At 44.3% G+C, this 12,579-nt stretch overlaps 2 protein-coding genes across 2 annotated transcripts; both read right to left on the bottom strand.

The window, feature by feature from the left end:
* Positions 1-9,712: 9,712 nt before the first annotated feature.
* On the bottom strand, positions 9,713-10,590 carry LOC115999430. Its single transcript, XM_031239280.1, has 3 exons — positions 10,438-10,590; positions 10,091-10,315; positions 9,713-10,036 (listed from the first exon to the last, which is right to left on the bottom strand). The coding sequence occupies exons 1-3, from the start codon at positions 10,588-10,590 to the stop codon at positions 9,713-9,715; spliced, it is 702 nt and encodes a 233-aa protein (XP_031095140.1).
* A 12-nt stretch (positions 10,591-10,602) lies between these two features.
* Positions 10,603-12,343, bottom strand: LOC115999429. The gene is made up of 2 exons (XM_031239279.1): positions 11,325-12,343; positions 10,603-11,245 (listed from the first exon to the last, which is right to left on the bottom strand). Exons 1-2 carry the CDS (start codon positions 12,341-12,343, stop codon positions 10,603-10,605), a joined length of 1,662 nt encoding a protein of 553 aa, XP_031095139.1.
* Between the last annotated feature and the right edge of the window lie 236 nt (positions 12,344-12,579).

Here is a 12,579-nt window from a genome sequence, read left to right as displayed (position 1 = left end):
GAAGAGTGCAAAGCTCGAGAGACCAGAGAGCTTAATCTTAGAAAGGTCATAGCATCATACACTAATTCCTCCAAAGCTATGGAGAAAATGGTAAATGATCACAGACCTACTAGTGATAGAACCGGTCTAGGGTTCTGTCAAGACTGTCTCTCGAGAGATAAACAGACCAATGGTTTGGGAACTTCAAATAATGGAGGATCTCAACCCAAACCAAACAATGGTCATAAAAGACCAACAGAAAAGACCAGAGTAGCTATTCATAAACCGTCCCTATACACCAGCAATGGAAAGTATAGGAAAGCTACGAAGAATGGCCGGGTAAACAATATCGAGAGATCACCTTGCTATCTCTCGCAAGGCCATTCAAAGTACAAAAGAAGCTACATTCCATATAATGCGCCTCAAGGCAAATATGGATGGTCTGAGATCCATAGAGTTAGGAACTCACGAATAGAGAAAAGCAGACTCTATCCATCTAGTGAGGACTGGTCATCGAATCATGATATCTGGAAGAAATCTCACTTCCAGCAATTTCACATGACCAAACAGGCAATGAAGGGCACGGTGCGTAAGTCCGAGGTCAGGCCTCAACCAAAACTGATTTATGCACCTAAGAGGCCCAGAGTCTTTTCTAGCATTCCTTATGATTATCAAACGTATAATGACTACATTGCACCTGGGCCTGGAGTAATGGGTCCAAGGTATAAATGGATGCCTAAACTTACTAACCAACCAGGACCCAAAGTTTGGGTACCTAAATCTGCTTGATCTGCTTGCAGGACACCAGGGACATATGGTTCATTGACAGTGGATGTTCGAGACATATGACGGGAAACTTAACACTACTAGAGAACATCCATCCTATCGAAGGTCCCTCGGTGACATTTGGAGACAACGAGAAGAAAGGACGCACAAAGGTTGTTGGTGAAATTCATAAGAATGAATTGGTAATCAAGGGGGTATCCTACGTTGAGGGACTCAAATTCAACCTCCTTAGCACAAGCCATTTCTGTGACAAGGGCTACAGAGTGATCTTCACCAAAAGCAAGTGCCAAATCATACAAGAGGAATCTCTCGAAGTCGTCCTGGAAGCAGCAAGGAAAGGAAACATGTACATAGTGGATTGGAGATCTGCCAAACCATCCCTATGTATGCTGGCAAGGAGCAAGGAAGACTTATGCTGGGATTGGCACAGTAAGCTTAGCCATCTGAACTTCAAAACTATCAACAAGCTTACTAAGAGGAACCTTGTGGAAGGACTGCCCAAAGTGACGTTTCGAAAGGATAAGATATGTGAGGCATGTCAACGCTGCAAACAGATCAAATCCTCTTTCAAAAGCAAAGCCGAGACATCATCCACTAGACCATTAAGTCTTCTTCACATGGACTTATTTGGACCGGTGGATCCACCCAGCATGAAAGGAAGAAAGTACACTCTTGTGGTAGTAGATGACTACACAAGATTCACCTGGACCGTGTTCTTAACGAAGAAAAACGAGACAAAAGTTGCCCTACCAAATCTTTTGAAACAAGTTCAAGTTGAAAAGGATGTCTCGATACTAAAGATTCGGTCAGATCAAGGTGGAGAGTTCGTTAATCAAGTTATCGAGAGCTACTGCAACGAGAACGGTATTCATCATCAGTTGTCAGCTGCTCGAACGCCTCAACAGAACGGGGTTGCTGAAAGAAGGAACAGAACTCTCAAGGAAGCTGCAAGGACCATGCTCTCGCAAGCCAACATATCTCAAGGATTTTGGGCAGAAGCAATCAACACAGCGTGCTATACCCAAAATCGGTCCTTGATCGTGAAAGGAGTTGGAAAGACTCCATATGAGTTGTGGAATGGAAGAAAACCGAATGTAAGCTACTTCCACACATTCGGGTGCAAATGCTATGTCCACAACAATGGGAAGAATCAGCTAAGAACTTTTGATGAAAAGGCAGATGATGGAGTATTTCTGGGATACTCATCGACAAGTAAAGCATTCAGAGTCTTCAACAAGCGGAGATTGGTGGTTGAAGAATCCATACATGTCTCTTTTGATGATAGAGCATCAACAGATCAACCATCAAAGTCAATGGAAGCAGCTGAGGAAGCTCAGTCGGAGTCAATCGAGAGATTAAACTCACCTCTCGATGAGAAGAAACCGATAGTTCGAGACGAAGCGGAACTCCAGTCAGAATCAGATGATGAAGAGCCTACCAAGAAGAAAGCTCCTAACTCAGTTGATCCGATCCAGATCATAGATGCTCAACCCACATCTCAACCTTCAACGGAAGTATCAACTGAGGAGCCACAACCCGACCTAAGATGGCTGAGAAGTCACCCTGCTGATCAAGTGATTGGAGATGTACGTGACAGAGTTCGGACCAGATCAGCATACAGAGAAAGCATGTTTGCTTGCTTTCTATCTCAAATAGAGCCTAAGATGATCGATGAGGCTCTATGTGATCCAGATTGGGTGCAAGCCNTGTTGCCAAAGGCTATCGTCAGGAGGAAGGAATAGATTTTGATGAAACCTTCGCTCCAGTGGCACGTCTCGAAGCCATACGCATCTTTCTCGCATATGCCGCCTTCAAAGACTTTAAAGTATATCAAATGGATGTCAAGAGCGCTTTTCTGAACGGACTTCTCGAAGAAGAGGTGTACGTTGAACAACCTCCGGGTTTCTTGAAGGACGTGGGAGCTGACAAAGTATACAAGTTGAAGAAGGCACTTTACGGCTTAAAACAAGATCCGAGAGCTTGGTATGATACCTTATCCTCTTTTCTACTTCAGTGTGGGTTCACCAAAGGCCTAGTGGACAAAACATTGTTTAGAATTAAGGATGAGGATCACATCTTATTGGTGCAAATCTATGTGGACGATATCATTTTTGGAAGCACCAATCCAGACTTGTGCGAGAAGTTCTCCAGGTTGATGAAAGGGAAGTTCGAGATGAGCATGATGGGAGAACTCAACTACTTCCTTGGATTACAAGTGAGACAGCTTAAGGAAGGTATCTTCATCANCATATGGCATCCCGTGACTCAACAGTGGTAACCTTTTGGGCTATAAATAGAGGGTTTCCTTCAGCAGTTTATGTCATCGACTTCTTCATGGAGAAGAAGAAAGGAAAAGACGATGTACCGTTCTGGTATAGAGGAAGGAAATTAGCAACCAAGTCCAAAGACTTTCAAGGAGAGAACTATCCAGAATCAACGAAGGGTGAACAGATTGCGGAGCTTCCTGATAATCCAAGCAAGCATCCTATTCCCATCCAAGGTGAATGGATCCCCAAATGCGAGGAGATCCACAACGATGGGATACTGGAGTCAGGAGAAGAGTCCCGTATAAGTGGGACTCCTACAGCTGCACATTCTGGTAAAGGAACTCCCTCAACCAAATGGAGAACCAAGGGAAGGGGAGATGAAGCCTGTGAGGAAGGTAGCAGCAGAGAAAAGGACAAGAAGGAGTAGCCACCTCTAGTTCTGTTATTAGGATAAATAGGACTTTAGATGGCTAGTTCTTGTTCTAACGTTAGATTCCTATTAGGCTGTCCAAGGCCAAACAAAAGTTTCTATGGAATCTAATAGGATATTGATTCATATGTAATGCTTTCGAAAATCACTAAATGAACTTAAGGAAATGTTCCAAGTGATATCTTTTGATGAATCAATCTTGTCTCCGTATCGCAATCTGTGTTCGAAAGGTGGTTCGAGAGGTACATGTTCAGTTTGCCTATTTGTGTTATGTCTCGAAGAAGGGTAGTTCGAGAGATCACTTCGAAAGATATCAAACTGACTATCTACGTATCTCTAAATGGAGGAATAAGGAGGGTTAGGGATCGATCACTCAGGGGGAAGATCCTTAACCACAGGAATGCTTAGATGGAGGAATAAGGAGGTTTAGGGATCAATCACTCAGGGGGAAGATCCTTGAACTAGCAAAGTCGAGAGTTTACCATCGAGAGGTAAAACTAATGAACTCAACGGATATATGTGGAACAGCTAACTTTGGACATTAATGTTAGCCACGTGGTCTTCGGTTACTGACGGTTTTCCGTTCTTAAAGGCTTTATCTTGATGAGTGGGAGCATGCCTATATAAATGTCATCTCTTTATATCCCACTATCCAAAACCGTATTATATCTTACCAAAATACCCTTACAATACCTTACATACATAACCGTTATAAAAGGGTATTTCTGACCTTTTAATTCTTTTAAATTAACCGGGATCCCTTTTTCGGGTCAAGCTCTTAACCCTACCCATATATCCAACCCGAATCCACATGATATAAAAGCCAATTTCTTCTTCCTCACCCGGATTCAAGCTCAAACCAAATACCCAAAACCCCCAAATCCTAAACACTGTACACAATCCCTCCAACACCTCAAGCAATGGCGTCTGAATCATCATCATCATCTTCCGATGCATACCAGAGGGAGCTGGAACACATACGCTCTCAGATAAAACAAGTCAAGGCGGGGAGTATCCTTGACAGAGATGGTTTCGTTGCTCACTCGACGAACCCAACGATGGCGGAGAAAGTCCTAAAGAAGTTCGAAAAAGCAGGACTTATGAAATACATGACACACGACTACCAAACCATTCATGAACTCGAATTCACTGAATGGTTCGCGAATGCCAAGGTCACGAAGGGCAAAATAGAGAGTCGGTTCAATGAGATCCATATCACGACCTCTGTTGGTGACCTCAGAGCGGCATTCGATTTCGCGACGTCGGAGGAAGCAGTCCAGCACCTCTCGGATTACGACTTGGACAAGCAAGCTTTTTGGGATAAAATCCGACTGGAGACTGCACCGCCCAGAGCATCCTCTGCCCTCCGCAAGTTCCACCTAAAGGAGAGGTTTGCTCTTGCTGCCGACCTTATCATGAAATTCGTGCTCGGCAAGGTGTCTGGAACTGATGAGATTAATCTGGACATCCTCAAAATCCTCCACGCCATCTGGAACAACAACAAAATGGACTGGGCACATATCATCTTCAATTTCCTTCAACAGCAAGTGCAGAGCTCAGTCTCCAACACCAACCTGACGATCAGTAAAAAGGTTGGTTTCGGTTTTGTTGTTCAATACCTTTTAAGTCTGAAGGGCTTAGAACTGAGGGAAGGGCGAGAGGTTCATCGGAATACCTATATGGGTAGGACGAAATCTCAAGCTCCAAAGGCTAAAGGTGTTAAGGTTACACCTCCTCCCTCAAAGCATAAAGGAAGGGGTAAAAGGAAAGCCCCAGCCAAGGGGAAGGAATCTGATGGTGAGCCTCTGGATACCCTGATCAAGAAGGTTGCCTTGCCAAAGAGGGCTAAAAAGGCCAAAACTATCACTCAAATTCGAGAGGTAACACCTTCAGCAATCCAAGTACCATTCGAAGACAGGACACAAGCCCAGGGGGAACCTCAGGCTACATTGGCCATTGAGGTTGAGAGAATGCCCCCTACCAGGTCCCTGTCAGGAGCTTTCTGTGTTGATCTACATGCTGATGATGGTGTTGGCTTTGCTGATGAATCCTTGGCTATACCTCGAGAGGAAGCTCGAGAGATTGAAGGTACTGGGATCAGTGATCCAGTACACACAGATGTTGAGGAACCACGAGAGGTGGTTCGAGAGATAACAGTGGAAGCTGCATCGGCAACAGAAATCCTGTCTGCTAACTCTGATGAGCTGAATGCTGAAATCACTTCTCAGTTGGATCAAAGTACTGAAAATATGTCTAGCTTGGATGACTTCTCCAGAGTGCTTCGATGGATCAACTGGAGAACAGGTCCGATTGATCAACTGGTTTCGAGAGCAGCAGATATGGTGGCTGAGGAGGACTTTGCTTTAAATTGGTTAAACCTCACTGCAATCCCAGCCAATGAACTTCTGAATCTTGCCCATGAGATGCACGTGACTAGGAGAAATCTTGGTCGATCTGACAAAGGAAAGGGCATAGCTGTTGATGCGCAAGAAGCTGAAGCCGAGCCTGTAGTGGATCCTGAATTAGAAGCTCAATTTCAAGAAGATATCAGGCTCGCCACTGCATTATCCTTGGGACATCAAGTAGAGGATACGAGAGGTCCAGGAGAGACCTCTGGGATTGCTCGAGATGATTCTGAGAACCCAATACCAACAGCCGCAATCCCCTTGTCCCAAGTAAATTTCTCTGCTCTGGACGAACAGGTAGCAGCTTCGAGAGGTGAATCAGAGACCTCTGAAGCACTTGAGGTGGCCCCTAACACTGTTCTTCTTTTGCCACCACCTGAGTCCACACCCTCGAATGACACCGATGAAGCACAGATAGTTCGAGAGGGTGATATTCCGTTGCTCCAACTCCCAGGCTTTCCCATCGCTATGGAACTGCCTTCACCATTCCTACTACCAGATGACACAGCATCAACCTTTGCAGCTAGGATGGTCGAAAGAGAAAGGTGGAGTGCACCAGCTGCTCCTGAAACAATAGTAATTCCTGACTCACCTGAGCAAGCTGAGGTGCAATCTGATGAGCAACGAGAGCAGAATGTCCTAAGTCCTGCTGGTTCGAGAGGTACTGAGGAGGACGATGCGACCATCGAAGGTGGAAACAGGGAAGCACCTGTCGACACTTTGTCTCCAACCCCACCAAACAGGGAAGCACCTGTCGACACTTTGTCTCCAACCCCACCAGCAGATGAAGCACCTGTCGACACTTTGTCTCCAACCCCACCAGCAGATGATCAAGTTCCCAGCACTGGTTCGAGAGGTGACGCTGAGGGGGAACCTTCATTGGATGGAAACCGGGAAGCGTCCAATACCGAAGATCTCTCCCTGGCTGATCCATTCCCAACAGTTGCTGAAGCTAAGGCTTCAGGTTCGAAAGGTGAAGAGCAAGAAGTGATCCATCCCTCAGGTGGAAACTGGGAAGCACCTGATATGGAGCTACCTTCGAGCTCTGATCCCTATGTCCCTGCTGGCCCTCAGAAACTCANTAAAAAGGGAAGTTTTAGTGCAATCCTTCCAGGGAGTTTCTGGAAGAAGAGTGGACGTAGGCGGATTGGCCGAACCACTTAAAAATCTCTCTCGCATTTACTTTCTGTCTTTATCTCTCGATCTAACTCTCGAACTGCACTGCATATAACGACACCTCTCGAACTAACTCAAACTCGTGCTAACTAAAAGGGGATAACTTTTCCGCTGCGCATAAAACTTTGTCTTCATCTTGTGAGGTATCGGACCTAAACATCCTAAGTCCAATACACACGAGAAGTCGAAAAAGATTTGCAAAATCTTATACAAGTCTATTCACCCCCCCCTCTAGACTTGTACCCCATCCCCTTGGGACCAACATCCTCGTCAAGTAAGGCCCGACTAATAGGGCCTTGACCTTGGGGTAACTTTGCTTCTGGAAGAGGAACGCGAATACCCATCCTAGATGAATGTTCACCTTTTTTACCATCCCATAGAGACACAACATGTCGAGAGTTTGAGCCACGCCGGTGGAATTTTGACGACCACAGATGGAGCGAGAGAGAGTGTATTGAATCAACTTTAGTGGCTTCGAGAAAAGTGAGGACTTGCTAGAGGATGCATCATATCTTGCCCGCTCCCACTCAACTCGGTCCAAAATTGTAGCATATTGGGCACATCTAACTCTCGATCCTCCAACTCCTCCTCCGAGAGCCCTTGCATAACGTCAATTTCTAGATACCGGCTCAGGTCATCAGGGCTAAACTGGAACACAATAGACCCCACAGTGAAACAGATGCATTTAGTGGACATGAGGTCTATTGTCTTAGGGATTTGGAGGGTCGTCATCACCTCCAATACCAAATCGGGGTAAATTTCATCTTCAAAGTCAACGAGGAGGTATTTCCATTCTTTTTCGCCAAGGAGGGCCTCAACCTCCTCCCTAATCCCAAACTCCTCCAATGTATCAAGCTTGATTACGTAGGGAGGGACGACCGGCTTTTGCATGTATACTTGATAACGTTCACGGTGCTCGGCCGTATTAAACCGGAGGGTCCCCGACCCTCGAACCTGAGGAACTTTTGGAGCCGGTTTCTTGCCAATTGATTTGTTTCTAGTCATCTGCAAAGCACATCTCAAAGCAAAAGGATTTGTTGGAAAGAGTAAAGGTTAGCGGGTTAAGCACAAATGAGATCAAAAGTGGAAGAATATGCACATTTAGGAATAAAGAAAGGAAAGACTAAACAAAAAAAACAAAACAAAAATTAACAGAGAATATGCACAATATGCACATTTATGGCACGTACGGAGTAATCACCTAGACTCTAGTCACCAAGGTGTTGAAACCCGTAAGGATCCAAGCAAACATATTTTGGTTATGGATTTAACTAAAGTATTTTTGGAATTTTGGATATAAGGGAAAAACAAGATTAAACTAGGTGAAAATTCTATTTGGAAAGATGGGTTAAATTAAGTAAATTACTCTATTGATGCATTAACACTAGGATAGAGGATGAACAATGGCCCTAGGTTCTCAAGGCTAGCACAAAGGAATCCAAGTTCCCAAGGATTAGAACAAAGGTTGTCCCATTTCCATGGTTGTTCAAGGGGGAAAAATCCAAAGTTTTGAGCAATTAGTGTAGGAAAATCAAGAATTAAGGCTTAATCTAACTTCCCCACTAAGTTTCTAACATTTACAAGTAAAAACCCACCAAAAATCAAGAATATATGCACAAGACAAGGTGGGTATTCATGGGTTTTCTTTTAAAAGCAAAATGGAACTTCAACAATGTTGAAAGTAAGAATATTGACATGAATAGCACTCATATACATCAAATAGAAACCTCAATCAACAGGAATCATTCATAAAGCTCAAGCATGAAGAGATGTATGGACAAATAAGCACAAAATTTCAGATTTACAAGTAAAATAAATTCAAAAACCAAGAGCTCTAACCTTTAACAATGGAGGAAAACAAGAAAAATTGAAGATGTAGATGTTCCTTGGTGAAATGGAGCTTTAGCAATGGAGGAGAAAACAAGAGAATGGGGTGTTGGGGGTGGAATTTCGGCTAGGGTTATGAAATTTTGGGTTTGGGGAAGGGTTAAATAGCAGGCCGAAATGGGGGAGGGGGGGGGGGGACACGGCCGTGTCACCCCCCGTTTCCCCGAAGCCTATATCATCGAAAACACACTAGAAAGGTCCGAAAATGAAACTGGGGTGGACACGGCCGTGTCACCCACCGTTTCCCCGAAGCCTTAAACTTTCAAAACACACTGGAACGGGCAAAAAATAAAACGGGGGTGTACACGGCCGTGTCACCCCCCGTTTCCCCGAAGCCTTTTTTTTTTTCAAAATCTCATTTTTTTCAACACTTAGCCTCATTTTCGCTCTCAATTCGAACCATATCAATCTCAAATCAATTCTCACCAACCCCAGGCATGAATGTATCCATTCTCACCAACCCGAACACTCTCATAAGCAATCCAAAACATTTCTCACTCTAGTTTTTCACTCTTAAACCCTTTAAAACACTGGATAGACGACAAAAAGTATGTGCCAAAGCACTTAGGATTAAACTCTAACTCTTGAACGCAAAAAGAAAGCAATTAAAGGCATGAAATGTAAACGCAAGAAAATTAAAATGCAATAAGGTAAGATAACATGGGGTGCCTCCCATGAAGCGCTAAGTTTAATGTCACTAGCTCGACTCGACCTTACTTTCATCATGTTTGGTTGGAGACCAAATGGTCCGGTGGCTTTTTGAACTTGGCAAACTCCTTCCTCTATCTCTTGTAGAAACCATTAGGACCAAAGAAATTCCCTCCAATTTTCAAAGCTTGATTTTTCTCATGGGGCTTAAAATTAGCCCGGATATCAATCATGTCTCCTTGGTTGTTCTTTTGGGTCTCTTCAATGCTCTCCTCCATAGCCTTCACCATTTTGCACTCATCAACATAAGATGGTTGATGCTTGGCCATCTTAAAGATATCAAACTTGATCTTGTTTTTGGCCACCTCCATCACCAACTTGCCCCTCTTCACATCAATAATCGCTCCGGCGGTAGCTAGAAAAGGCCTACCAAGGATGATGGGAACCTTGGCATCCTCCTCCGCATCAAGAACAACAAAATCCCCCGGTATAAAATATTAATCAATCATTACGGGGATATCCTCAAGGACGCCCACCAGGCGCTTCACTGAATGGTCGGCCATCTGAAGAGTCATAGTGGTAGGCTTTGGCTCACCAAGGTTTAGCCTCTTGCACATAGAATAGGGCATCAAACTGACACTTGCCCCTAGGTCACACAAAGCACCTCCTACCACAAATCCACCGATAATACAAGGAATGGCGAAACTACCGGGATCTTTTAACTTGGGAGGCAATTTCTATTGAAGCACTGCACATGTCAAAACTCCCTCACTCAAATCCACAACTGCACTCTTTTCAGGGTTCTTCTGTTACTAAAAATGTTTTTCAAGAACTTCTTGTATGAGGGTATTTGAGTCACAGCTTCAACAAACGGCATAGAGATTTCCAACTTATCAAGCATCTTGTGGAATTTGCTCTCCCTTTCGGACTCTTTTGATTTCCACAACCTTTGTGGAAACGGTAACAAGTTGTACGGTATCACCGAGTCATCAATCTCCTTATCTTTGCTCATTTTCTTCTTACTTCAGGCACTTTGTTCTAGCACGGGAGCCTTTCCTTTTGACTTGTCTTTTTGAATCGAAGGCTCCTCTTCATTATCACTTTCAACCACTATCTCCTCTTCCTTGTCACCTTTTTCTTGCTCATTTACATCCTCCTCCACCTCTCCTTCTTGAGTTCGATCATCGGTGGGGTAAGGAGGGTCTTTCAATGCTAATCCACTCCTAGTGGTGACGGCATTAACTTGGTGTCTTGGATTTTCGGTGGTGGCCGGTAGTTTACCACTAGAAGACGGTGCTTGAGGAGGTTCTTGTTTGTTTCCACCGCATTGAGTTCTAAGATTCTCCACCTCGGCTTGTAGCTTGCCCATTTGGTTCATCATCATGGTCATAAAAGATTTCATATCTGGGTCTTGAGGAGGTTGAGAGGTTCCTTGTTGGTTCCATTGATTTTGATTTTGGTTTCCTCTCCATTGAATTCCTTGATTCCCTCCTCTATTGCCTTGGTTCCCTTGAAAACCCGGAGGTGGATTTCTTCCTTGATTATTCCATTGATTTCCATATTGATTTATTCCTTGTTGCCCGAAACTTTGGTAGCCTTGACCTTGGCCTTGGGGTCTAGAATACCCAATCATATCAATTTGTTCCACACTTTGTGATGAGCCTTGGCTATTACCATCCAACAAATAACAAGATTGGGAAACATGGTTCCCTCCACATATAGCACAACAAGCTACCATGGCCAAACTTTGAGGTCCCGGTGAATTGCAAGGAGATTGAGGATAAGAGTACGGGAGTAGGCATGTAAGGAACTTGGGGTGGAGGTTGAGTAACCGCTTGAACACTCTGTTTCGGCCCTTGCATCATTTGTTTCAACATGTGTTGGATAGAGTTTAGTTGTGCTTGCACCGCCATCTTGTCATCAACCTCAAACATCCCGGCCGGTTTTTCTCTCTTGGGCGGATCACTCCTCTCATTATACCAATATTCCGTGTTGGAAGTGATTCTCTCTATCAATTGTTCTCCATAATCTGGCCCCATATCCATGAAAATTCCTCCATAAGATGATGTGTCGATGATGATCTTGGAACTATCCAATAGTCCCTCATAGAAAGATGATATGAAGTCCCCCGGAGTAAGCAAGTTCTTGGGGCATTGTCTCCTTAAATCCTTGAACCTTTTCCATGCCTCATGTAGATTTTCATTTCCAAATTGTTGAAAGTTTTGAATAAGTTTCTTCAATTTTGCGGCCTTGGAAGGAGGGCAATATTCTTGCATAAAGGCCTTGTATAGTTGCTCCCATGTCAACAAGTGGTTGGCCGAGAAAGAGTTTAGCCAACTTAATGCTTGATCCCTTAATGAGAAAGGGAACAATCTCAACTTGATAGCATCGGTAGGAATTCCATTCATCTTGATTGTGTTGCAAATCCTATCAAAGTGTACAACATGGGCCTTTGGATCCTCAACTCTTGCACCCCCAAATTGATTGGCTTGAACCATTTGAATAAGGGATGTCTTTAGCTCGAAGTTGTTGGCATCTACCCCCGGGTACACAATACAATCCTCTTCCTCAAATTCTGGGGCTAAGTGGGCCGCTATTGGTTGTTGTACACCTTGTTGAAACATCGGGGGAACTCCTTGTGGGAAATTTTGAGCAAATTGTTTCAAGAAGTTGGGATTCATTTGATTTAAGAGATGTTGCATCCCAACCCCTTGCCCTTGTTGTTGAGGAGCTTGTTGTTGACCTTGCCCATAACCTTGGGGCATGCCACCTTGAAAGTAAAGAAAATTGTGCTTGTGGCATCCCCATTCCACCTCCAAAGTAAGGGTTCATGTTTGGATATTGTGGTACCGGTATTTGAATGGGAGGTACCGGTACTTGAGGAACATTCGGTTGCCCTCCTTGGTTTTCTTAGTGGTGCTCCCCTTGTCTTGGGCTTTGTTGGGTGCTTGTTCCATTCGGGGAGATTTGCCCCGGGTTGCTCTTGTCTTCGGTTTCCATT

The sequence above is a fragment of the Ipomoea triloba genome, chromosome 12, assembly GCF_003576645.1.
Source record: "Ipomoea triloba cultivar NCNSP0323 chromosome 12, ASM357664v1".
Classification (NCBI taxonomy): domain Eukaryota; kingdom Viridiplantae; phylum Streptophyta; class Magnoliopsida; order Solanales; family Convolvulaceae; genus Ipomoea; species Ipomoea triloba.
This window is presented reverse-complemented; position numbering and strand designations above follow the sequence as displayed.